Source organism: Salvelinus alpinus, chromosome 2 (genome assembly GCF_045679555.1).
Source record: "Salvelinus alpinus chromosome 2, SLU_Salpinus.1, whole genome shotgun sequence".
NCBI lineage: Eukaryota > Metazoa > Chordata > Actinopteri > Salmoniformes > Salmonidae > Salvelinus > Salvelinus alpinus.
The window spans coordinates 52,607,372-52,634,221 of NC_092087.1; the positions used below are offsets into that span (position 1 = coordinate 52,607,372).

Sequence of the window (26,850 nt, forward strand, 5' to 3'; positions counted from 1 at the left end):
GGAGGAAGACGAAGGAGGGCGCGGAAAGGGAAGACAAATCTCAGAGGAAAGAAGAAGGGACAGAGGATGGGAGGAGGGGACGGCGGGGGCAATGCTACGCTCACTGCTGGTGCCGTTTTTTGATCCATGGTCTAATTAGCCGGCGGGAGATGAGTTCTATCTGGAAATCACTGTTTTACTATTGCTGAAACAAAAGCAGCTCTAATGATCATAAATGAGAGAGCGGTGACAGCAGCAACCGAGGCGGTGTCCCCAAAACGGCAACATACTGTATTCCCGTCACAGTGCCCCACTTTTGACAAGGGGTCCACGGGGTTCAAAACTGGCGTACTACATAGGGCACGAGGGTGGCATTTGGAATGCAGCCTGAGACTGTCCACTCTGGCTTGAGAGAATGGGACTGATGGAGAGAGAGGGATGGGTGGGTGGGAATGGGGTAGGGGGGGAGAGAGAGAGAGAGAGAGAGAGAGAGAGAGAGAGAGAGAGAGAGAGAGAGAGAGAGAGAGAGAGAGAGAGAGAGTACAGTGGGAAGAATAAGAGAGATGAACAGGGAAGTAGAATAAGAGAGATGAGTGGGAAGAGGAAAAAGTGGAGAAAATAATGAGATGAGAATTGGAGGGAAAGTGTAGAAGGAGAGAAACAGGAGGGGGACAGATGATGGTTGAGAAAGTCAAATGGGGATGGGGGGAGGGGAGGGTGAATACACCCTCTGGGAGGATGGACGGGGGTATAGAGAGAGGGGATATATTACACACACACCCCCCCCCCCCCGGCCTCGGTTGTGCTTTGCTCAGATAACACCCAGTCGAGCTACATTTGACAAGATCACTACAGACCCGGTGAGGCAGGACTCGGTGGAGGTCTGGATGTACAGAATATCGACTGCCAGCTATAATAACCCTTCCTTTACATTTGGATGGGCAACTACAGGATCAAACCCCTCCCCCTTGCACCAACAAGATAGTATGGAGAATGTCCTCGGCTACGTCCCCAATGGCACCCTATTCTCCCATTTAGTGCACAAGCATTGACCAGGGCCCGTAGTGCACCATATTGGAACGGGGTGTCATTTGGGATGCAGCCCCAGCATACGGTTCTCCCTGTTCCACGCTGGTAAGGGAGGGTGCGGTACAATACGTCACCAGTAAGAGAGGGACCAGCCGAAGAGAACGGAGGAGAGGAGGAGGGCTGGCCCCCATTCAACTAGGGCTGGCCCCCATTCAACTAGGGCTGACCCCCATTCAACTAGGGCTGACCCCCATTCAACTAGGGCTGACCCCCATTCAACTAGGGCTGACCCCCATTCAACTAGGGCTGACCCCCATTCAACTAGGGCTGACCCCCATTCAACTAGGGCTGACCCCCATTCAACTAGGGCTGACCCCAATTAGTCGACTGGTGGATTATTTTGTCGATAGGCTGTTGGTCGAACCAGGCTTCTTTCTTTTTTTCTTTTTTCCTGAGCAGTAGCAAATATATAAAAATAATTATACGGCACCTGTCTCAGTGAAATAATCGATTGCGGAGGCCGCGGGTCCAAGAAGAAGGGGAGTGTGGCTGAGATGCCCAATGCAAGTCTCTCTCCAATGTGCGCTCTACCGCCAAGTTGTGCACAGTCATTGGTTTCATAACTTCATTGTGTGAATTGTTTGTGTTTGATTGTTGGTGTCTATCAATTCCCCATTACATATATCTCCAGTAGTAGCCGACATTTACCACTAATTCCTATCATTTCTAACCTACAAAGTGTTTTGATTATGGTTATTTCTGTTAATGCGTTTCGATATATTATTAGTACAGTCATTTACCGTTCTCATTGTCAGAGTGGACACATTGTTTGCAGAGTGCACAACTTTTGCTACACTTGTGAGAAACATGTTGTTTCGGGTTTATTTCATTCCATTAATAAATATTGTCAACTTAGTCCTCGTCTTTTGTTCGGAACGCTACTGTCAATGTCGAGTAAGAATGAGCACCTGATTACAGAGAGAAGTAGGCCGGCAGGCTGCCTGGTCTGTGAGCAAATGTTGGCATATAAATGTTCCCATTTGGGCATCTGATAGTATTTCTGAGTCCACGTCACTGCCAAAATAGCCTCTCTCTCTCTCTCACACACACACACACACACACACACACACACACACACACACACACACACACACACACACACACACACACACACACACACACACACACACACACACACACACACACACACACACACACACACACACAAATCCTTAACATATAAACCAAACGCATTCAAAACAGACACTAATGACCTGTGGAGCTTCTCAATGGAATGTTTTCTTCACCTCAAAACAGCAAGCAAACGTGGTCTGTTTATACGTCATTGAGAATGACAATATTTCCACAATGTATTTGAGAAATCTTTCCAGCTCTCTCCCTTTCGATAACCACTGTGTGAAAAGAGACAACTGTCATGCTCTGATCCAGTGGAAACGTCATAAAAATAGGCCTACCTGATTACTTCTTATCCCTTGGGCAAATAGCCTACAGCTGTGTCTGTCCTGAGCTCACTGGCACAGAATATTTTATAAAATGTTGCAAGTTTGCTAGCACCATCTTCAGGCTGGACCCAAGTTGATAGTTGATACAATGATGCAAGTTTGTTGCAGACGGGCCCCTTGCGAAGCCAATGTGATTTATAGGATTTTTTATTTTATTTATTTATTTGCAATGTTTTTATTTGTTGGCTTTATGCAGGCTTTTTTTTTTTTTTTACATAGTTGGAAATGGCATTAGAAGTTACTGTTAGATTTGTATCATTTTCATTTAGATTTGGATATCATTTTGATTAACCACATGAGTGATTTTGAGATACAAAGACATTCTTAGAAATGAAATGAAACTGTTCCACAAAAATGAGCATATGAAAATCATAACCGGCACGCAGGTCGGTAGACGTTTTAAGACAAATTCGCACTCCCCACGAGAAGTGGTGTAGTCGACCCCTGGTGTAGTCGACCCCTGGTGTAGTCGACCCCTGGTGTATCCCTATTACCAGCAACTTCAGCTGAGTAACGGGAGAATCTGCGAAGGCCAGCAGGAGAGGCAGGACGATAAGTCGGGTCAGGTTAAGGTTCTTCTCCTCTGGTTATCTGGATCTCTGGCTCCCTCAAGTCTTATTTCATCAGACAAGCATATAGTTGATTTTATTAAAACACATAAGGTAATGTTGAAAAATGGATTGGTCCAAAGAACAGACCAATATAAATATATATATTTTTTTATATATTTTTTTTTGTCGGGGACAGCCCTACATTTACCCCTCTGTCCATCCGTGCGTATCAGACCAGCGGGAGAGAAACAGGGTGGTGAACTCATGAGGAGGACTAAAATATTCATCATGGCAGCGACACATTCCAAGGCGCAGTACAAATATGTCGGTTACTTGAATGTATAGAGCAGACAGGGAGAGAGGAGGGAGAGAGAAATAGAGTGACGGAGAGGGGGAGAGATAAAACATACTATAGTAACTCACAAAGTGAACGGTTCTCTCTCTCTCTCTCTCTCTTTTCAAAGTTATTTCTTCCTCTTTGTAATTTTCTGCCTGGTCGCATCTGACGCGCTGCTTTGTTTGTCGCCCTGTCGGTGGCACGTTGATTTATGCATATTTGATTTGTAAATGTCACTCATTACATTCCCCCCCCCGACTCTCTCAAATGTCTCGCATCTCATTCGCATAAACAAATACAGCAGCATTTTGTTAGTCAGTCGGCTTCTTTCAACCAATAACAACCAACAAGGGCCTCCCTTTGATAAAGGTCTTGGTCTGTATTCAGAAAGCGTCTCAGAGTACAAGTGCTGATCTAGGATCATGTCCCCCCCCTCTCCATTTAAGCGGGTTCCTTATGATATAAAAAGGCAAAACTGATCCCAGATCAGCACAGCTAATTTTGGGAGAGGATGTGGGTTTCATTCTTAAAATGGGCGACACACGCAGGTTGACCTTGATTGTCACGGGTATTGTCCTGGAGGCAGAACGGAGCAATTTCCCCTTAGATAGGACAGCTGCAAAGTCAAAATTGGCCAAATTGTAAGAAACCATGAAAAAAATACATAAAAAAAAAAATGTGGGTCTTAATTTAAAGTTAGGTTTAGTGTGACGATGGCCCTCCCACTCTGTCTGCCAAATTCTTTTTCTGCTCTTGTTTTCCTTAATAGGATGTCGGTGGGCGGAGCAGTGAGGGTCGTCAGCGAAATGAGACACACCTGTGCTCCGGTGTGTCCCGGGGATAAACGCACCTTTCCCCCATACATCAAGGAGACTCACTCCATGCAGACACACCGTTGTTTTTATGTTGTGGCATTCTGGGGCTTCTTTGTGTTCTTCTTTGTTTTGGCACCTCTCAGCACACGTATCCACTCACTCACACTACTGACTACATACACCACTGTTTATAGTTTACTCTATTTAATGAATATGTTTCTTTTATTTTTTTTAATCTCCGCGTTGTCTCCCTCTGTTACGGGCTACGAGACGGTTCATAACACTAGGCATTAGGGTTAGCAGTGGGGATAAGGTTCAGTTTAAAAATCACATTTTATGACTTTGTGGCTGTGCTAACTAGTGATCACTCTGCAGAGCTGCCTCCAGAAATAGATTGATGACGAAAAACACTAACCTGCAGGCCATACACACTGAATATAGTACACACTCTCTCTCTCACAACCACACACGCTCTGGTACTGTGCCCAGAGCACCTCCCGACCCTTGACAGATGGGGAGGGAGCCATAAGGTGTATAGGAGGAAAGAAAACTAAAAGAGAGAGAGAGAGAGAGAGAGAGAGAGCACGCGAGAAAGACCGAAAGAGAGAGAGAGACAGACAGACAGAACGAAAGGGACAGAGAGAGCGAGAAAGAGACAGACAGAAACACAGAGACAGACAGAGAGACAGAGACACAAACAGACAGAGAGAGAGAGACAGAGACACAAACAGACAGAGAGAGAGAGAGACAGAGACACAAACAGACAGAGAGAGAGAGAGACAGAGACACAAACAGACAGAGAGAGAGAGACAGAGAGACACAAACAGACAGAGAGAGAGAGACAGAGAGACACAGACAGAGAGTAAGACAGACAGACAAAGACAGACAGAGAAAGACAGACAGTCAGACGCCCTGGCAGGCAAGGTCTCCCAAATCCACGTCGCGGTCAACACCTCTCACACACACACACTCCTTAACATACAAACCAAACACATTCAAACAATATAAACAAATACACACCAATAAACATTTCAAAAGCTCCTATCCCCTCTCCACAGACCTCTCCCTTCCTCCCCCTTATCCTCTCCCTTCATCCCTTCTTCGCCATCCCCACAGGCCTTTCCTGTTTATCAGCCCTTTCCCCCTCAGTTCCTCTCAACCACAAACATAACATGCTAGCCTAGCCAGGCACACCCCGTGTCTTACAGATGGGAGCGTTAATCCGCATGATTTACTCTCCGAGGCGTAAAGGCAAGTCCACGTTGCCGCTTAGCCAGAGAGCCAGAGCAGGCACTTCCACGCTAACGCCACAGCTCTGAAATTACACCGCCGCGCTTGGAGAAGAGAGATAAGGCGTGATGCTAACATGCTAACGACAGGCAGCGCCGCTAAACGTTTTACCCCGCTCCGCTTGGAGGAAAGAGGTGAGACGTGACGGGAACGGTGCCACGCTGACGCTGAGAGCGCTAACGCTCAACGGCTGCGGTTGGAGGAGAGATTAAACCCGAGGGGTGTGTGTGTAATTGGATTTGAGGTTAACTAATTAGCGTTGTCGGTAAATAAGGCCAACCTTTGTGTGTGTGTGTGTGTGTGTGTGTGTGTGTGTGTGTGTGTGTGTGTGTGTGTGTGTGTGTGTGTGTGTGTTTCAGGCTGAATCAGATGGATTATGCTTAAGAGTAAAGCATGACTGTCAGTCACTTGGGAGGACAGTGGATTGGCATTCAGAAAACATTCACGATAAGACTGCGTACAAGAGATGTGTTTAGAGAGAGGGTGGGTGTGGGTGTGTGTGTGTTTTTTTAGAGAGAGCGGGTGTGTGTTATGACTGTATGGTGTACGCAGGACTACGAAAAAGGAGCCCGCAGCGTAAGAGTGTGTCTGTCGATATGCGTCGGGGGTCTACACACGGTGTACGCGCCTCGACAAACAGCGGCGGTCCCCACTTGGTATTCCACTGTACGAGCGGCTGAGAAGACGGGGAGACGCGCGATTGATATTAGCTTTTATGCTAATGTAGCATTTGGATACGAAGAACAAGGCCACATTTCCATATTCCTTCCTTCAGCCCGCCTACGGAAAGGAAACCGAAAACACCGCCTGGCGTTCTGTATACAAGCGGTGTTGCCACAGTGCCAACAGCACCCGGTGAGGCAATAAACAAAAGGAGCTCAACAGCAAGGATGAGAATGCACAAGCGCGCGCGTGTGTGTGTGTGTGCGCTTCTTACACACACCTGAGTATGAGCATGCGCTTGTGTACCAAGTTTGCGTCACTAAGAGCTAACAGCCAAGACATACGCTCAAGCAAGTCTTCTGTAACAGTTGTGGGTTTAGAATTCAGTCCCACATCCCCTATAGTCAGTTAACAAGGTGTGTGTGTGTGTGTGTGTGTGTGTGTGTGTGTGTGTGTGTGTGTGTGTGTGTGTGTGTGTGTGTGTGTGTGTGGGGGGGGGGGGGGGGTGTGACACTCACCTCGGACATATTGACGAGGCCTTCCTGGAAGGAGCAGTCGTTGGCATTCGGGGTGCACATGTGACGGTACTTACACCAGTGGCAAGGGAACGAGCCGTTGACACACGACAGGCACCTGGAGGTGAGGACGGGGGAGATGGATAGTGTTAGGAAACACAGAACACAGGCTGGGCACACGCAGCGTGAGAAACAAAGTCAGAAACGAATCAACCGCTCTCTCTCTCACTCGGTTGACTCTCTGAACCTCTCTCCGGTCATTCTAAATGTCCTCTGGCTTTACTCTCGTCCTGCTTCTCTTTCTCTCACTGTCCATCCATGTCTGTTCACTGTTCTCCCCTCCCTCTGTCCGCATTCAGTCTTTCCCCCTTTCACAATCTCCTCCCTGTCTCCGCCTGCCTCTCTCTCAACTAACCCTCTCTCTCAACTAACCCTCTCTCTCTCTCTCAACTAACCCTCTCTCAACTAACCCTCTCTCTCAACTAACCCTCTCTCTCAACTAACCCTCTCTCTCAACTAACCCTCTCTCTCTCTCAACTAACCCTCTCTCTCTCTCAACTAACCCTCTCTCTCTCTCAACTAACCCTCTCTCTCTCTCTCAACTAACCCTCTCTCTCTCTCAACTAACCCTCTCTCTCTCTCAACTAACCCTCTCTCTCTCTCAACTAACCCTCTCTCAACTAACCCTCTCTCAACTAACCCTCTCTCAACTAACCCTCTCTCAACTAACCCTCTCTCAACTAACCCTCTCTCTCAACTAACCCTCTCTCTCTCAACTGTCTCTCAACTAACCCTCTCTCTCTCTCTCAACTAACCCCCCCCCTCTCTCTCTCAACTAACCCTCTCTCTCAACTAACCCTCTCTCTCTCTCTCTCTCTCAACCCTCTCTCTCTCTCTCTCTCTCAACTAACCCTCTCTCTCAACTAACCCTCTCTCAACTAACCCTCTCTCAACTAACCCTCTCTCTCAACTAACCCTCTCTCTCTCTCTCTCTCTCAACTAACCCTCTCTCAACTAACCCTCTCTCTCTCTCAACTAACCCTCTCTCAACTAACCCTCTCTCTCTCTCTCTCAACTAACCCTCTCAATTCAATTCAATTTACCCTCTCAATTCAATTTACCCTCTCTCTCTCTCAATTTACCCTCTCTCTCTCTCTCTCTCAATTTACCCTCTCTCTCTCTCTCTCTCAATTTACCCTCTCTCTCAATTTACCCTCTCTCTCAATTTACCCTCTCCCTCTCTCAATTTACCCTCTCCCTCTCTCAATTTACCCTCTCCCTCTCTCAATTTACCCTCTCCCTCTCTCAATTTACCCTCTCCCTCTCTCAATTTACCCTCTCCCTCTCTCAATTTACCCTCTCCCTCTCTCAATTTACCCTCTCCCTCTCTCAATTTACCCTCTCCCTCTCTCAATTTACCCTCTCTCTCTCTCTTACCCCTCTACTTACCCCCTCTCTCTCGCTCTCTCGACAGTATTCACCTCCACCTCTATCCATTTCACATTGTTCCATTCTCCCCGCGGCTTTTAAACCTTCCCTCGCTTTTTGTCTAAAGCCCCTTTCATCCTCCAGAGCGCTTGCTATTTAAATGCACCCACTTCGGCCTTGGCGCCCAGAGGTGGCGAGTGATGAGCCGAGAGCCAAGAGAGAAGACAGCAAAAGCAGGTGGATCTCCCTGAGAGAGCGGGAGAGACACCAGGGATTGTGCAAGAGATGGAAAACGAGGGAGAGAGAAAGAGAGGGAGGGGTGTAGCCAAGAGCTTGGTTAGGAAAGTCTCCTGGGACAGAGGTATCGAAGAGAGAGGGGGGGGGGGGCTCTTCTGTCTGGTTTATAGATCAAATCAAAATCACATTGTATTGGTCACATACACATGGTTAGGAGATGTTAATGCGAGTGTAGCGAAATGCTTGTGCTTCTAGTTTCGACAGTGCAGCAATATCTAACAAGTAATCTAACAATTCCCCAACTACCTAATACACACAAATCTAATGGAATAATAATATATACATATAAATATATGGATGAGCGATGACCGAGCGACATAGGCAAGCTGCGATAGGTGGTATAAAATACAGTATATACATGTGATATGAGTAATGTAAGATATGTAAACATCCTTAAAGTGGCATTATTTAGAGTGACGAGTGATCCATTTGCTAAAGTGGCCAGTGATCGGGTCTCCATGTAGGCAGCAGCCTCTCCGAGTTCGTGATTGCTGTTTAGCAGTCTGATGGCCTTGAGATAGAAGCTGTTTCTCAATCTCTCGGTACCAGCGTTGATGCACCGGTGCTGACCTCGCCTTCTGGATGGTAAGCGGTGCGATGTGGGATATGTTGGTCCTCCATTGCTTTGCCACCGGAAACAGGAAGTGAACTCTATTTCTACAGAGCTAATGATTTCAGCACAGAAAACTATAAGGCCGAACATGTTATTACCTCGTGTCTGTGTATTGACAAGGTCAGCCAGTTGTTGCCTGTCAACAAACCGCACTCGTCAACTCAGTCATCAACTCAAATTAGATTAATGTGTAAAAAAAATATTTAAAAAACACACAAAATGCATCCAAAGCGGATGAACAACCTAAAACCAGACAAATCCTCTCGCCGTCTCCTCATCTGACATGATCCGTGGGGACCTAACTCACAAACGTAGCTCAATCGATCCCCAAACACTCACAACACGCACCAAAGTGCGCTTCTCTGTGTAAAACGGAATGTCCCCTATTCCAGGGCCGGCAAGAGTAACAGGACTTTAACTCAAAGCTCTTAAAGTCGCACACGATCTGAATCCATCAAGCGTTACCCAGATTATTTTGGCCCCCCCTCTTCGTAAGGATCAGAGGCCAAGGCTTTAATTCAATCCCAAAGCGCCTTTAATTGACCAATTTAGCTTGTGCTGAGAGAGCCTGTCCATTTAAAATGAGCAATGGAAATCACAGGCCTCTTTAATCTGACATCAGAGAAGCAAGGAGATTCATCATTGTATAAACAAATGGGAGCAGGCTAGGTCAGGCTAGGCTAGCTAAGAGTTTTGCTTACAACTACAACTTCTGTATGGAAATTATAGGCCTCTTCTTCCAGCATCAAACCAGGCGGCAGGTAGCCTAGTGGTTAGAGTGTTGGGCAAGTAACCGAAAGGTTGCTGGATCGAATCCCCAAGCTGACAAGTTAAAAATCTGTCGTTCTGCCCCTGAACAAGGCAGTTAACCCACTGTTCCCCGGTAGGCCGTCATTGTAAATAAGAATTTGTTCTTAATTGACTTGCCTAGTTAAATAAAAGTTCAATAAAAAAATGGAAGGAGGGTTGATTAGGCTAAGCTAGGCTAGGTTTGCACAAGGCTGAAATGTAAGCTTAGTTAAGGGCTAGTTAGCCTAGCGGTTGGTTCGCTATGTTTCTAGCATTTGTTTAGCCTGGACAAAGAACGCTTGAAATTACATAAGCATGCCATTTCTGACAAAAGGAAATTACCATTTTAGCACAGTATAATTTTCCATAAAGTGGGGACCAGCGCGAGCCAAATCCCCAAACTGGTTAAATGTAGGCTATGCATCTCCCAGACAAAGATCCTTTTATTTCTTCCCTTCATTTATTCATTATGGAAAATTAGCGTACCGTTTGCAGACTTTGGTATAACGAGCAGGAAAGCAGCACGCAACGACCCCCTACTATCTAACCCTTCTTTACCTCCCTAAGGAAGAACGAGCTCAATACCTCAATAACAGTTACATGGCTTAATAGGAAAGGGGGGGGGGGGGGGGTACCTTGTATCTTTCTACCCACCCAAGGAGGCCATTGAGGCTCCATATGGGGACCCCCGACCACTCCTCCATTGACCTGGAAGTAGGCCTCTCCATGCACACACCCTCCCCAAGTAACTCGCTAGTCACCACCCCCCCTGCTAGCGTCCATCCAAGTCTTTGAACTCGGGGGGTACCCACTGAAACCCATTTGAGGATATCCAACCTCCCCTAATCTTCTGTCTGGAGGTGGGCCTCTTTCCATGGACCCCTTGTAGCTGCCCTACACCCTGTGACCGTCCAAACCATCAAAAAGGAGAAGCCGCGCTCCCCACGCAGCCACGCTTATTGAATCCTTTCATATTGAAATGCTAATCGAGCTACGCCAACCTTAGCGCTGCGGTGGCATTACCCCCTGCCCCCCCCCCCAACACAATAGGCTGTGATTTCTCCTCTGGCTTTGGTTTGATTATTTTAAAAAGGGTTTTATAACCTTTATCATCAGCCTGAGGTGTACTGTATTTGGAACCATGTACTTGATCAAACTACTTATTTCGGGGAAGGTGCCTTTTATTTCAAATGAACTGTGCTTTTAATGATGTAGATAGCAGGTAGGTTCATTGATAGATTTCAAACGATCTTCACTGCTCTCGTCACTACAGTATTTACTGATTACCTGGCTTTGGACCAAACGTTTGTACGAGGGGATGTAAGTGCAATTTCGTATCACGTATGAATGCATTTGCCCCAATGTCACGGTCCGGTGGGTACAAAAGTATTTTGGACCTTGACAAATGGGAAAGTCTTGTTCATATTGTCTCACACCCGCAAAAAGTATCGACCTCTTTTTGTCTCCGTCGACCTCCATCTCCCGTTCCAAACCGTCTCTCTCCGTGCATCTCTGGAAGACCGAGTACGACGCGGTTTCCTGCGGCGTTTATATACCGAATTAGACCGTAAGGACGCTCAATCACACAATAGACGACCCAGTCACTACCTGAACCAAATTAACCACAGGAAAAAAAGGTGCTTAGAGGTCTTCATTCTTTGCTATAGAGACATCAAACATGACTTTATTGCCAGACTATCCACATTAGCCCTAATAAATCGTAAATGGGAGGGAGATTTTTTTTTTTAAATGGAAATATTGAATTAAGAAGTAATCATGGCCGCGGGTGGTTTTCTATTTCAATTTCTCCACCCTTAAATGAAACAGTGGGATCTCTAATTAGATGAATATTGCTATGCAAATTTATGGAATGTTTTAAAAGCGCGGGACCAAGACATAATCAGTAGAATAAATAAGAAGGGGGGTGTGTGTTCTTTTTGGGTGCATGGCGGGTACGGGTGGGTAGATACTGTATCCATACGTATCCATGTCTTTCAACATTGAGCGAGCATATCCCTTAGCGACAGCGATTGTAATTCCATTATGCATGTAAACGTCTATGGTGGAACAGCAAGAAATGATTCAAGAACTGCTTTTGAAGCTCTTTTTGGAGGGTGTGTGTGTGTGTGTGTGTGTGTGTGTGTGTGTGTGTGTGTGTGTGTGTGTGTGTGTGTGTGTGTGTGTGTGTTTGCACGTGCGTCCGCGTGCCTATAAATACATATAAGCATAAAGCACTGTGTGTCTCCCCCCATTACAGTAGAACTCATCTCGGGAAAACAACGAGCGAGCGGTCTTGAAATATTGAGCGTGTCTTCCGCGAGTCGTGCCCGAGTCATTACGGAAATGACATTACCAGTCTGATCTCATCATCAGACGCCCGAGCACAGATGCCCATAGCAAAGTGGTCCGGAGGCACGAGTGCCAGCCAAATAGGATTTACTCAGCATCTTTCCTCGTCAACTCGGTATCATTACAGAAGAAATGACCACTCCGTAACCAAAATCTTGGATTAGATTTACCAAGCAATGGGATTTACTCGGCAATCAGCATCGATCACTGTCATCTGCATGGACGTGTATCATCTCTAATACTGTAGACATGATGTCAACTCCGTTACACAAGTCCTTTGTCATATTTGTGGGTTTATTGCGGCGAGAAGCCCCAGCGTTGCTGTAGCATTACCAATTGAAGAGGTTTCTTTAGAGGCCCTAGCTGGGATCGAACCCACAAGCCTGACATTGTTAATACCACACCCAACTGAACTAATTAGTGGGGTGTGTATGTGTTTTGTGTGTGTGTGTGTGTGTGTGTGTGTGTGTGGGAGGGGGGATACCACGATGGGGCCAAGGAGGCTCATCTGACTGGCACGGGGGACACTTGACTCGGCTTTGGGCTTTGAGGGACCCCTAGCCATCTGCTGCCCTGCGGCTAATACCCCAATCAGGGGAGGGGCGGGGGGGAGGGGGTCTAGTCCACCCTAATACCCTAGGATAAGTCAATCTGCCCTGGGGAGAGTCTCCCCCAGAGGTCCTGCCTGGCTGGTTGTGGTTCAGATCTTTACTAAGCTGGTCCCTCCAGAGTCATGGCTAAAGACTGGGTTGGGGAAACAGAGGTTGTTTTTGAAGTAACCTAAACACTAACGACGACACAAAGATTTTTTCACTGGGCAGATTTTGATATTTATTACCCAGTAATTTGATATGTATTTGAATATGTATTACCCGGGTAACGAGATACTTTTAGGGAAAGGGAAAGGGGGTTACCTAGTCAGTTGTACAACTGAATGCATTCAACTGAAATGTGTCTTCCGCATTTACCCCAACCCCTCTGAATCAGAGCGGTGCGGGGATTAAATCGGCGCCCCGGGGGGGAACAGTGGGTTAACTGTCTTGCTCAGTGGCAGAATGACCAATTTTTACCTCGTCAGCTCAGCTTGGGGATTCGATCCAGCAAACCTTTCGGTTACTGGCCCAGCGCTCTAACCACTAGGCTACCTGCCGCCTCTATTTTAGACACGTTTGGGAACCAATACCAGGGACTGTCAATGGCAAATAATGAATTATAATGATATTATTAGCAGCTACAGTAGAATTAGCGCCGTTGAACCTCGTCATATACGGAGGTCTCGAATTTTCCCTCAGCGGCGGTAACACGAGCCACCTACGTGCACGGAGGTCACAGGTGGTGATGGGAATGTGTGCGTGTGTACGGGTGCCCAGGCTTACTGCGTCCTCTCAGGGGGCAGTGTAACACAAGGGGACCAGAGGGAAAAGAGATAGAAAGAAGATGGGGGGGGGGGGAGAAAGCCGAGAAGAAGGCCAAACCTGAACGTTAAACACAAAACAACAAAAAAACGTTAGAGAACTTACGACGCGCGCACGCTGCAGTTGTAGAAGACAAAGTCCACGCCGGCGAACATCTTGCCCGTCTCCTTGGACTTGAGGTAGAGCTTCACCACCCGTTTGTCCCCTGCAGAGACACGCACGTCGCTTAGCAACACACCATTTATGTCATGCATTGGAGACCCTGGAGATTGTAAGCGGGGGGTAAAAATAGCTCCAAGAATCACAGGGACCATTAGATCGCATTAGAGCTGATAACAACGCATAATGGCCGATAAGAAATCTGCTTTAGGAACTTAAGTCTAAACGTGTCACTTCTGGGGGAATCTAAATATACGGCTCCTTCATCTCAGGGCTTTTGAAGAGGCGTTACAGGCAACAGTGGTGTCATTGTGGCGTGATTACGCTAGAACTGATAACGATGCATAATGCAAGGTAAATGGGACCCACTTCTGAACACTCTTCAGTGTCACTTTGGAGAGGATAAATATAGAGTTGTATTTGGTGCTTTGGGGAACAATTAGGGGCCAAACATGGGTAATGACAGAAAAACTCTGAAAGTATTATCGAGCTATCCAAATAAAGCCATGAAATATGCAATTCTGTTCCAGGCAAAATCATTGAGACGAACACAGTAGGACAATAAAGGGTAGGGCATTGTAATGGCTGGAACGAAAGGAGAGCAACGGTATTAGACACATTGACACCGCTCCATTCCTTCCATCTTCCCCCTTCACCAGCCACCACTGACGGACACACGCCAACAGTCTTCATTTCGGAGCCTGTGACATCCTTATCGGAGCCACAGTCTCTTCCTTTGCAGGTTCTGGGAAACCATGACGTCGGCGTACGGAGTTCTCACCTTTGTTGCGGGTGATGGGGATGACGTCACGTGCCGAGGGGGACAGGCAGTAGATACGACCCCCCTGGATGCGCCCCTCGGTCTCCACGTAGCCCTCGAAGGAGCAGTTGACCCCCGCAGAGAGGTCGGGGACGTTACGCGCCTCCAGCACCAGCTGGCGACAAATCAATGAAATATTATGGGATACATTATAAAACACAGTTAAATTGGGGGGCGGGGGGGACATGTAATATATACCATATAACGGCCAAGGGTTAATGTGAAGACCTGCTGACCTAAATGGGCTCGGTTCCAATACGCTAGCTTAGCACACAGCTGAGAACAAAGTGTGGGTGCTAGCGTAACTATTGGAACGACACCCCGCAAGACAGCATTATTAACATCAAATCACATGGTATTGGTCACGTGCACACGGTTAGCAGATGTTAGCGCGAGTGTAGCGAAATGCTTGTGCTTCTGGTTCCGACAGTGCAGCAATATCTAACATGTAATCTAACAATTCCCCAACTACCTAATATACACACATCTAAAAGGGGTGAATGAGAATATGTACATATAAATATATGGCTGCTTTACATGGCGACGTTGACGTGCTGTGTTGTACGTGAGGACCTGCTGACCTAAACGGGCTCTGTTCCAATATTCCACACTAGCGTACCATGCATTGACTAAGTGCTAAGTGGTGAGCTAGTGTGGATGTTCGGAACGTAGCCTGGGAACACATTGAGGGCCAGGGTAAGTGTGGGGGACATGTTAAGGTCTTCGATGAGACAAGCACTTGGCTTATCGGAACATTCCCACACGGTCACTTTTTCCTTGCGGTACACAGACACGTAAGACACACGCACCTGCACTTCGGACATGGTGACAGAGATGTTTTTGGGCTGGACGCTGAGCTCCACACACTGACGCTGGTCCGAGGCAAAGCGCTGGGGCTCATCCGCACGCTCACACCCGACCTTGCGGGAACACCTGGAGGAGAGGACAGAGTCAGAAATAACACACACGGGTTTATTTGGCGGTCGCAGTGGTTGACGATGACACGCCACGCACGCACACGTCAGAAACATCGTCCGTATGATCAGACATCTGCAACAAACCAGACAACCGGTGCACTGACGTTCCAATTTGCACCACCAGCTATCACACCACCTTCTCCATCACAAAAACACGTCTCAGTGGTAATAGAAAATGTGCTGAACTGACACTTCGGGTGGCTCAGCGCTCGACAATAAAAAGTAAAAAAAAAAAAAAGAAAAGAAAAGAGGGAAAATGCAAAGCGCCTCATCTTAGCCTTGATTTACCAACCTTCCCACTCAGCAGAATCCTGCCTCCCAACCACTCCCCACTGGATCTCACACACACACACACACACACACACACACACACACACACACACACACACACACACACACACACACACACACACACACACACACACACACACACACACACACACACACACACACACACACACACACACACACACGTGTCATGGGGATATTGCTTGCAGACCACATTACTCATTAAACCCTAAAGGAAGATCCCTGGAGAGTTAAACAGGTATTGACCTGCCTTCTCTCAACCCCCTTCTTGAGAGGGGTGAGAATGAGGAGAGAGCAAGTGTGTGTGTGTGTGTGTGTGTGTGTGTGTGTGTGTGTGTGTGTGTGTGTGTGCTAGCGTATAAGCTTTTAGCGCGCGCGTCTCTGTTAACCTAACTCTAGCGTTGCTGCGAGGACCGCTCTCCTGCCACGTCGGGCGTCGCACGGCCGACGACCCGGACACATTTGACTCTATTAAGCTAATGCCGCAGGGCAAAAACACAGAACGTAAATACATGCCATTCTGTGAGCTAAAAATAGAACGAGGGATGCCATCGAACGGGAAACGAGCGGCGTGCTCTGTTCCGGCGAGGGTGGGGAAGGTCAACGGCTTCGCGACTGGAGGTCAGCAGCGTCGCCTTTGCCGGCCTCGTTCGCGTCTTCAACGCACGCACACCTGCCGGTCAGATGGAGTGACGCGCCGTTGTTGTTGTTGCGCAGGTGGAAGCATTAATTACGGGAGCGAACAGCAAGAACTGGTGTTTTGCCAACACTGGAGACACAGTGCTGCGTGAGCTCTTCACCTTTCAAATGAGCCCAAATTGTACAGGTTCACAAACGCACACAAACCAGCACACACACACATCCCATAAACACACACCTTGAAGTCAGGTTAGCCAGCAGGAGAAAGAGAGAGAGAGAAACACACTGTGACACCAGGTGTATCTTATATAGCTTTTGCGTGTGGTGAGAAGTCGCACACCGACTACGCTTTCCTAACATGCCCGACCTCACTTATGCTCTTGTGGCTGAATGGAAGAAAGTCCCTGCTGCGATGTTCCAACACCTAGTGGAAAGCCTTCCCAGAAGAGAGGAGGCTGTTAGAGCAGCAAATGGGGGGGGATCAACTCCATATTAATATAATACACTACATGGCCAAAACATTTCATTCCAATATCATGGGCATTAATATGGAGTTGGTCCCCCCCTTTGCTGCTATAACCGCCTCCTCTCTTCTGGGAAGGCTTTCCACTAGGTGTTGGAACATCGCAGCAGGGACTTTCTTCCATTCAGCCACAAGAGCATAAGTGAGGTCGAGCACTGAGTGTAGGCTAGACCAACTATGTAAGATATCTTAAAATCGGTATATTTTTTAATGCTTTTCTGTCTTGCGTAATATGTAGTAGGCTGTGTGTTGTATAAAAGGCACAATCATTATTTTAATTGTTGTTTCTGTTTATGCTTATGCATCAGCTCTAATATGCATATGGGTGTTATGAATGAATCATCACCTTAGAGAGTGCTGTCCCGTTTCCTTGTGTTCGGCTTCGAAAGCAACATCGACAAATGACCACGTTTCCCACTCCGTTTCCGCCAGTTGTTGAACTGCCCGCTTCAAATTGATCGGTCACAGCGAGGCGAGTCCTAAAAGCGCGATACTTGTTTCGACGACGAGTGTTTGATGTGGTTTTCCACCATTGCATTTGCGCTGATGTCAGAGTGGTTAGAGGGGACAATAGAGCTCAGAGTACCAGGCCGTTAGTGACCCGCCGGTCATTTAGCGAGTTGGGTACTACCAGGGGTGCATTAGATGAGATGAACCGCGACTCAATGGGGTCACGTGGAATTGTACTGCGGTTCGTGACTGCCGGTGTGGCAGTGATATGGTCACCGCAACATTCCTGGTGTCAACAAGGACACCTGGCGCGCTCTGTAATGCTACTAACAGGTCGATAAATTTATCTCCAGATCATATCGATGATGGAAGAGACTACGGTATTCTGGCCAAAAAAAAGAAAGCTTTCATGCTAACGGAACTAGCATAAGGCTAACACAGAGCCCGAGTGCCGGTACTCACGAATGTAGCCTACTTGCCTCAACTCTTGCACTCAAAAGTATCGTATCTGCCATAGGTGAAAGCGACTGAAGGATTTAGGTGGGGGATTTTTTTTTTACAAAAAGGTGATGGCATCTCCCAAAGAAAGACGGCAACAACAAACGTCACCTTTTCAATTCTGGGATAATGCTTTACCCAGATGAGCAACCCGTTCCAAAGAAGCCTCGAGTAACGTCGACATATCGAAATTCTAATCTTGAGATTTAGTTTTTTGCCCTTTGTCCAATTCACAAAAAACCGAAGGAGATTATGAACGTGAACTTACATATTGTGAAGGACACACCAGCCACAGTGGGGGTCTTTGGAGCCCAGGCACTGGCCACAGGTGGTGTACTGCTCACAGCTCTCCACTGGTACCCTGCTCACCTACAGAGACAGAGAGAGAAAAAGAGAGGGGGACATGAGAGCGAGAGAGAATGCTGTTAAGCATTCCAAATCAGAGTAAAGAAATGAAGTGCACGCCATGCTAGCAGGAACACACGCACGCGCGCGCGTGCGTGTCTCGGACAGCACACGGGGTGTGAAAGCAAGCGTGCGTGTGCAGGACTGCGTAACAGCGAGCGACAGTCCTGGAGTGTGTGCAAATATGACTGTGCGCACGTGTGTGTGGAACTACTTCACAGCGATTAGAGGTAGCAGCCTGCTGATGCATGTTCCACAGGATCAGCCTGTAAGTTAACCCTCTACTCTAGAGTAGGCTGATGACAGATGGCTAGCAATAGAGGATTCGTCGTCGTCGTCCCCCGTGTGTGTGTGTGTGTGATATGGTGGCCGGGTACTATGTTTCTACTGCAGGCTCCCTTTAAAATCATGTGGTGGAAAACAGATCCCTCTGAAACGGTAAGTAAAACCACTGAACACCTCCCCCCAGGGGTCGTCATTGGAGCAGGGTGAGGGAAACACACGGGCATGGAGACACACCTGGGCAATCAGCGACACATCCGCTGTCTCCGTCTCTCAAACACACACACACACACAGAGAGACCAGCTGGGAGAGACCAGCTGGAGCCGAGCCAAGTGGAGGCTCACTTTACAACAAGAGACGAGGAGTGGAGGAGAGGGGGATGAGGAGAGGGAGGAAGCTAGAAAAGGGACATATGGTAAAGAGACTTCATCAGGCTGAGGGGTAAGGAGGTGGGCCTGGTCAAGTATCTGTGTCAGGAGACGGTCATGGAGGGTGTGTGAGTGTGAACAGTATCTATGTGTGTGTGTGTGTGTGTGTGTGTGTGTGTGTGTGTGTGTGTGTGTGTGTGTGTGTGTGTGTGTGTGTGTGTGTGTGTGTGTGTGTGTGTGTGTGTGTGTGTGTGTGTGTGTGTGCCTCATGAGCAAGGCACTTAACCTTTCTTTAACTTACAGGAGCAATTAGGGTTAAGTGCAATGAAATAACTAAAAGTCGCTCTGGATAAGAGCGTCTGCTAAATGACTGTACATAAGAGTCAGATGCCCCCATAGGGCTGAATCCTGCCGTCTCCTCTACAACATGTAACATTTACTTCCACTGGGTGGGAGCAGCACTGTCAAACGCACACATGCACAAGCAAAAACACACTTAAACCATTAGAGGACAAGTACATTAGAGTGTCTAGTTTGAGAAACCAACGCCTCACAAGTCCTCAACTGGCAGCTTCAATAAATAGTACCCGCAAAACACCACTCTCAACGTCAACAGTGAAGAGGCAATTCCGGGATGCTGGCCGACTAGGCAGAGTTCCTCTGACCAGTGTCTGTGTTCTTTTGCCCATCTTTAATCTTTTATTTTTATTGGCCAGTCTGAGATTTGGCTTTTTCTTTGCAACTTAGCATCCCGGAGTCGCCTCTTCACTGTTGACATTGAGACTGGTGTTTTGCGGGTACAATTTAATGAAGCTGCCAGTTGAGGACTTGTGAGGCGTCTGTTTCTCAAACTAGACACTCTAATGTACTTGTCCTCTTGCTCAGTTGTGCACCAGGGCCTCCCACTCCTCTTTCTATTCTGGTTAGGGCCAGTTTGCTCTGTTGAAGGGAGTAGTACACAGCGTTGTATGAGATCTTCAGTTTCTTTGCAATTTCTCGCATGGAATAGCCTTCATTTCTCAGAGCAAGAATAGACTGACGAAAAATCGGAAGAAAGTACTTTGTTTCTGGCCATTTTGAGCCTGTAATCAAACCCACAAATGCTGATGCTCCAGATACTCAACTAGTCTAAATAGGGACAGTTTTATTGCTTTTTAAGTCAGCACAACAGTTTTCAGCTGTGCTAACATAATTGCAAAAGGGTTTTTCTAACGATCAATTAGCCTTTTAAAATGATAAACTTGGATTAGCTAACACAACGTGCCATTGGAACACAGGAGTGACGGTTGCTGATAATGGGCTTCTGTACTCCTATGTAGATATTCCATTAAAAAACGAAATCTGCCGTTTCCAGCTACAAAAGTCATTTACAACATTAACAATGTCTACACTGTATTTCTGATCCATTTGATGTTATTTTAATGAAAAAAAAAAAAAAAAGGACATTTCTAAGTGACCCCAAACTTTTGAACGGTAGTGTATATCTGCTGTATGTTCTAGCCTGAAGGACGGTTATCTTAGGATCCCATAAGCATCCAGTGAGGAGTTGGCCGGCTGCCCGGACGGGACGCAGAGAGAAATGAAGTGGTGCTGAAGAATGATAGAAAAAGGAAGACGCTTCTCACAGCGGATAGGCTCTATGATATAAGACCCCTCTCGCATGTGGAACCCTCTGTTTTAACGAGTGGGGAGGAGTGTGTGTGCGTCTGTTAATAAAAGAGCATTCCTGTAGGCTCTTTTACATTCATCGCGTGAATGACCTCAAACTACCGACATCTTGCTTTCTTATTTACAATCGAAACCAAAGCTGTAACTCAATCCCACTTTCCGTCTCCTTCCTTTTGTCATGTTCAACTATTTATAGACCGAGACAGATCTCCGGCTATAAAGTTTCCACCCTTGTTCTCCGATATGTTTTCACAGTATCCGCACGTGCCATCACCTTCAGTTAAAACGCAGTGCTAACAGGCTTTGTGACGGCCGCCCGATGGCTCAAAGGCCCCCGTAAAGCTTTCAATAGACGCGTTAATTTACCATCAAATCAAGGGGGGAAAAATAAATAAAAATGGCGGTAGGGGCCATGGAGGACCCTCCAGAAAAAAAACTGAGGGAGGGGGACACCACAGACTTCTACCACAGATGGAAGGCTCTTCCCCTGGAGTGGATTATCTGGGGGGGGGGGTGTAGGGTTTTGCTTCAGCCCAGCATCAACATACCCATTTCCAATCAATCGCAGGCTTAAAAGCTGAATAGTAGATGAGTTGTGTTAGTGCAGGGTTTTAAGAACAACTAGGGGCTAGACCAGAGGATATTGGTGGATGAAGGGGGGGGGGGGGGGGGTGTACTGCAGCACTGAATCAGCTCAGCTTGCCTGTCAGAACTCCTCTGTCACGTAGCCAGCTGACTCCCAGCAGGTTATGATGAGATTGAGTAAGGCCCTACAGTTATTCCCTGTCATCATAGCGTCAGTCTTTACCCCCCCCCCCCCCCTACGCGACTCTCCCTAGCATTAGTGCAGCGCCCCATTTCAATAAACGTCTATCATCCTCCATCAGCCACACGGTTTAATCTGTGCTCGCATCGAACCGCGCTGCAGAAATCGATACGGCCCGGGAATGGCAGCAGAAATCAAAAACGGACCGGGAGGGAATGTATTAGAGGAGATGGGGAAATGATAGAGGAGTCATGAGCGTGTATCGTAGCCTAGCGCTTTGTGCTAGCGACTTAGCCCAGCAATAGCGCATGGTCTTCCATTGGGGATATATGGGGAATCAGTGCAGCGGTGGTTTGTGTTGCTAAGCTAGCCGGCTGCAGGATTATCAAAACCAGGCTAGCGTCCTTATTGACTGGATTGTAAGGGCTTAGACGGATCGATGACTGGGGGTCTGTTTGATACGTTGACTGATTGGTGATAAGAAGGGAGACAAACAGTGCTGGGGGGGGCACGTCATACCCTTTGAAACTGACCTGTGTTCGCTCAATATATATCCATCTGTAGGACAAGGAGAGGAGGCAATGGATACACCTCCCAATGGATGGGCCCATGAAACGAGCATTATCATAGCCTCCATTGTGATTGCTGTCCTCTCTCCCTCTCGTCTTCTCTGCTCGTTTCTCAACCTCTGTGCCACAACATATTTCCCCTCCTCTTCAGCCGTCCCAACACTGTCATCTTCCGACCAAAGACCAACTCTGAGACCACCCCCCCATTCAGACCGAGAGCACCCTTCTCCGGTCCAGAGCCCCGGTCTATTCCCATTCCACTACCGCTTAGGGACCACTTCCTCCTAACCTTCTGTGCACTTCCACTAGCAACAATTGGGCCTTCTATAGAGGCTGCTTCTTTAAGTTGCCCGAGTGGCTACACATACTGCAGAGTTGGAGTCCTTGACATGCTCTAGTACTCTATGCACTACCTAGTATGAATTGGAAAGAATGGGGAATTGGAATGAATGGAGATGAATGAGAATGAACGCGCGTTTTGTAATGCACGGCTGTGTGTGGTACAGGATGGACAGAGGGACATCGTCTTCTTAAACATGCCATTCCTCCCCAAATTTGTATAACTTTTTTTTTTTTTTTTTACCTTTATTTAAGCAGGAAAAGACCCTTGAGGTTTATCGAGGGGGACCTGGCAAGAGGTCAGCAGTCAGTAATTGAGATGTGAACGAACGAGTGAGATCGCCACTGCACTGTACACATTCTCTATATGCTTATCCTAGTAGACAACAGCATGTCATCATTTAGATGGGTGCCGACGCCTGTTCAGCTCCCTCTGTAGAAATTGTCCAAGGCTATGTAGAGCAGGGGGGGAAGAAGAAAAAGAGACAGAGAGACAGACACAGAGACAGAGAGAGACAGAGACAGACAGAGAGAGAGACACAGAGACAGAGACAGACAGAGAGAGACACAGAGACACAGAGACAGAGACACAGAGACACAGAGACAGAGAGACACAGAGACAGAGAGACAGAGAGACACAGAGACACAGAGACACAGAGACAGACAGAGACACAGAGACAGACAGAGAGAGAGAGACACAGAGACACAGAGACAGACAGAGAGAGACACAGAGACACAGAGACAGACAGAGAGAGAGACACAGAGACAGAGAGAGAGAGACAGAGACAGACAGAGAGAGAGACAGAGAGAGAGACACAGAGACAGAGACAGACAGAGAGATAGAGACAGAGACAGACAGACAGAGACAGACAGACAGAGACAGACAGACACACACAGACACACACAGACACACACAGACAGACACAGAGACAGACACAGAGACAGACAGAGACAGACAGAGAGAGAGACACAGAGACAGACAGAGAGAGAGACACAGAGACAGACAGAGAGAGAGACACAGAGAGAGAGACACAGACACAGACAGACACAGAGACAGATAGCTATCCTCTCATCTCCAATCGCATCAACAGAGGCCCATTCCATTCCAATTCTAAGCTTGTCTAATCAAAATCTTTATCTCCGGTACTCATCCCCCCTTCATACCCTGGGTCCAACCAAGCCCCGGGTCCAGTCCTACCTTCCCGCCAGCCTCTCCTCTCCAGATCTGGGTTCAAATACTATTCCAAATCATTTCAATATTATATCTGTGGTCGATGAGCTTAACTGGCATAATGGAACCAATTTTTTTTAAAGTCTAAAAATGACAAAGCCCACCAACCCTGCCAAGCTGGCACTCCAGGCAGCCTAAAGTAAACAAACAAACAAAAAAAGTATCTGAAATATTTCAAATAGGATTTGGACCCAGGTGTGATAGAGAGAGATGGAAGCAGCCAGACAGGCCATGGGCCCTGGTAATTAACTGCTGGAGGAGATACACGGCTCCATGGTAAATTACTCTGTCACTTTTGTAAATTGACTTTTTGAAGACTGAGGCACAACAAGCCTCGCCTCTCTCCCCCGCCTGGCATTTCCATTATCAGAGAGAGAGAGTAAAGAAAGAGAGAGAAAGAAAGAAAGAAAGAAAGAGAGAAAAAAGAGAGAAAAAGAAAAGAAAAGGACAAATGGTGGTACTTTTTTAAAGATGATCATCCATGCCTTGTAGGTGTTATATGGAACGGCTAGTCTACACAGGGAGAGAATAGATAGCAAGAGCGCTCGCAGAGCAATCGAATTAAATCCAATCCAATTCTACTTGCATCGTCTTTTTTTGTAACAAAGTGCTTTGGGAGGCAAATATTTTATTTAACTAGGCAAGTCAGTTAAGAACAATTCTTATTTTACAACAACGGCCTACCCCGGCCAAACCCCGCCCCTTGCCCAGACAAAGCTGGGCCAATTGTGCGCCACCCTATGGGACTCCCGATCACAGCCGGTTGTGATACAGCCCGGGATCAAACCAGGGTCTGTAGTGACGCCTCTAGCACTGAGATGTAGTGCCTTAGACCGCTGTGCCACTGTCCAAAAAGACCAAAACAAACAACCCAAAACAACAATGTCAATGGCATGGTTATGTGTGTTACCTTTATGTGGTTTACATGCCAAATTCTTAACGCGTTCACCCTACGTTGGGCTCTGAATGGCTTCTCTCCATGCCAATCACATGCCACACCGTCTTTCCATCCAATCACAATCGAGCAGCAAAGCTACAGAATTACCCATACAAACAAGGCATGATTGAGAGGCGACATCTCACTTATTTAAAACATAATCTCCCCTATTCCTTTCGTCCATCCCTCTTCCCCCAACGTTATCACATCCCCCCATCGTTCCGACACGCCTCGAAAAACACCAAACTGAAAAGCGAGAGAAAGAGGGGAGCGTTATCTCGTGACAGCCTAACTTCCATTAGGGCCGTGATGGCATCGAGAGAGAGCGAGGGAGAGAGAACGAGAGCGAGGGAGAGAGTGAGAGCAAGAGAGCGAGAGAGTGAGGGAGAGAGAGCGCAAGGGAGGGAACGGGAGAGAGAGCGCAAGGGAGGGAACGAGAGAGAGAGAGCGAGGGAGGGAGCGAGAGAGAGAGCGAGGGAGGGAGAGAGAGGGAGCGAGAGAGGGAGCGAGAGAGGGAGCGAGAGAAAGGGAGCGAGAGAAAGGGAGCGAGAGAAAGGGAGCGAGAGAGGGAGCGAGAGAGAGAGCGAGGGAGAGCGAGGGAGCGAGAGAGAGAGCGAGGGAGAGCGAGGGAGGAGAGCGAGGGAGCGAGAGAGAGAGCGAGGGAGAGAGCGAGAGAGTGAGGGCGAGAGAGTGAGGGCGAGAGAGAGAGAGAGAGAGAGGGAGAGCGAGAGCTCGATGGAGAGAGAGAGAGAGAGGGAGAGAGAGCACGAGGGAGAGCGCGAGGGAGAGTGTGAGGGAGAGCGTGAGGGAGAGCGTGAGGGAGAGAGCGCGCGAGGGAGGGAGAGAGCACACGAGGGAGGGAGAGAGAGCGCAAGGGAGGGAGAGAGAGCGCAAGGGAGGGAGAGAGAGCGAGGGAGGGAGAGAAGGAGGGAGAGAGAGCGCGATTGAGGGAGGGAGAGAGAGCGCGATTGAAGGAGGGAGAGAGAGCGCGAGGGAGAGAGAGAGCGAGGGAGAGAGCGAGCGAGAGAACACGCGAGGGAGGGAGAGAGCATGCGAGGGAGGAAGAGAGAGCGCAAGGGAGGGAGAGAGAGAGAGCGAGGGAGGGAGAGAGCGAGGGAGAGAGAGAGAGAGCGAGAGAGCGAGAGGGAGAGAGAGAGAGAGGGAGAGAGCGAGAGAGAGAGAGAGAGAGAGAGAGAGAGGGAGAGAGAGAGAGGAAGAGGGAGAGAGAGAGGGAGAGCGAGCAAGAGAGCGAGCGAGCGAGGGAGGGAGAGAGCGAGGGAGAGAGAGAGGGAGAGAGAGAGCGAGCGAGGGAGAGAGAGCGAGGGAGAGAGAGCGAGGGAGAGAGAGCGAGGGAGAGAGAGCGAGGGAGAGAGAGCGAGGGAGAGAGAGAGGGAGAGAGAGAGAGAGAGAGAGAGCGAGGAGAGAGAGAGAGAGAGAGCGAGGGAGAGAGAGAGAGAGCGAGGGAGGGCGAGGGAGGGCGAGGGAGGGAGGGAGGGAGGGAGGGAGAGAGAGCGAGAGAGCGAGCGAGAGAGAGAGCGAGAGAGAGAGCGAGAGAGAGAGAGAGAGAGAGAGAGAGAGAGCGAGAGAGCGAGAGAGAGAGCGAGAGAGCGAGCGAGAGAGAGAACGAGCGAGAGAGAGAACGAGCGAGAGAGAGAACGAGCGAGAGAGAGAACGAGCGAGAGAGAGAACGAGCGAGAGAGAGAACGAGCGAGAGAGAGAACGAGCGAGAGAGAGAACGAGCGAGAGAGAGAACGAGCGAGAGAGAGAACGAGCGAGAGAGAGAACGAGGGAAAGAGAGAGCGAGGGAAAGAGAGAGCGAGGGAAAGAGAGAGCGAGGGAAAGAGAGAGCGAGGGAAAGAGAGAGCGAGGGCAAGAGAGAGCGAGGGCAAGAGAGAGCGAGGGCAAGAGAGAGCGAGGGAAAGAGAGAGCGAGGGAAAGAGAGAGCGAGGGAAAGAGAGAGCGAGGGAAAGAGAGAGCGAGGGAAAGAGAGAGCGAGGGAAAGAGAGAGCGAGGGAAAGAGAGCGAGGATGAGACAGAGCAAGGGAGGGAGAGACAGAGCGAGGCAGGGAGAGACAGAGCGAGGGAGGGAGAGACAGAGCGAGGGAGGGAGAGACAGAGCGAGGGAGGGAGAGACAGAGCGAGGGAGGGAGAGACAGAGCGAGGGAGGGAGATAGCGGAGAGATGGGAAACACAGAGAGAAAAACAGAAAGCGATAGCCGAGCACGATCTCCCAGATTAAGACACATGAAAACCTATTCCTAGCCGGCAAATGATCCCACCTGACTATATCTCCTGCCGCAGGTGCCACATTCAAAG

The 26,850-nt window shown here is 48.3% G+C and overlaps 1 protein-coding gene across 2 annotated transcripts in view; it reads right to left on the reverse strand.

Annotated features, from left to right (window-relative positions):
- LOC139564650 (plexin-A1-like) overlaps positions 1–26,850 on the reverse strand; it is a 244,953-nt gene that overhangs the window by 95,456 nt on the left and 122,647 nt on the right. For both annotated transcript variants that reach the window (XM_071384372.1, XM_071384366.1), the window contains exons 5-9: positions 18,237–18,337; positions 15,382–15,505; positions 14,534–14,687; positions 13,699–13,798; positions 6,706–6,820 (exon numbers count right to left, since the gene is read on the reverse strand). In XM_071384372.1, coding sequence (XP_071240473.1) covers positions 6,706–6,820; positions 13,699–13,798; positions 14,534–14,687; positions 15,382–15,505; positions 18,237–18,337 — 594 coding nt within the window. The remainder of the gene's footprint in view (positions 1–6,705; positions 6,821–13,698; positions 13,799–14,533; positions 14,688–15,381; positions 15,506–18,236; positions 18,338–26,850) is intronic.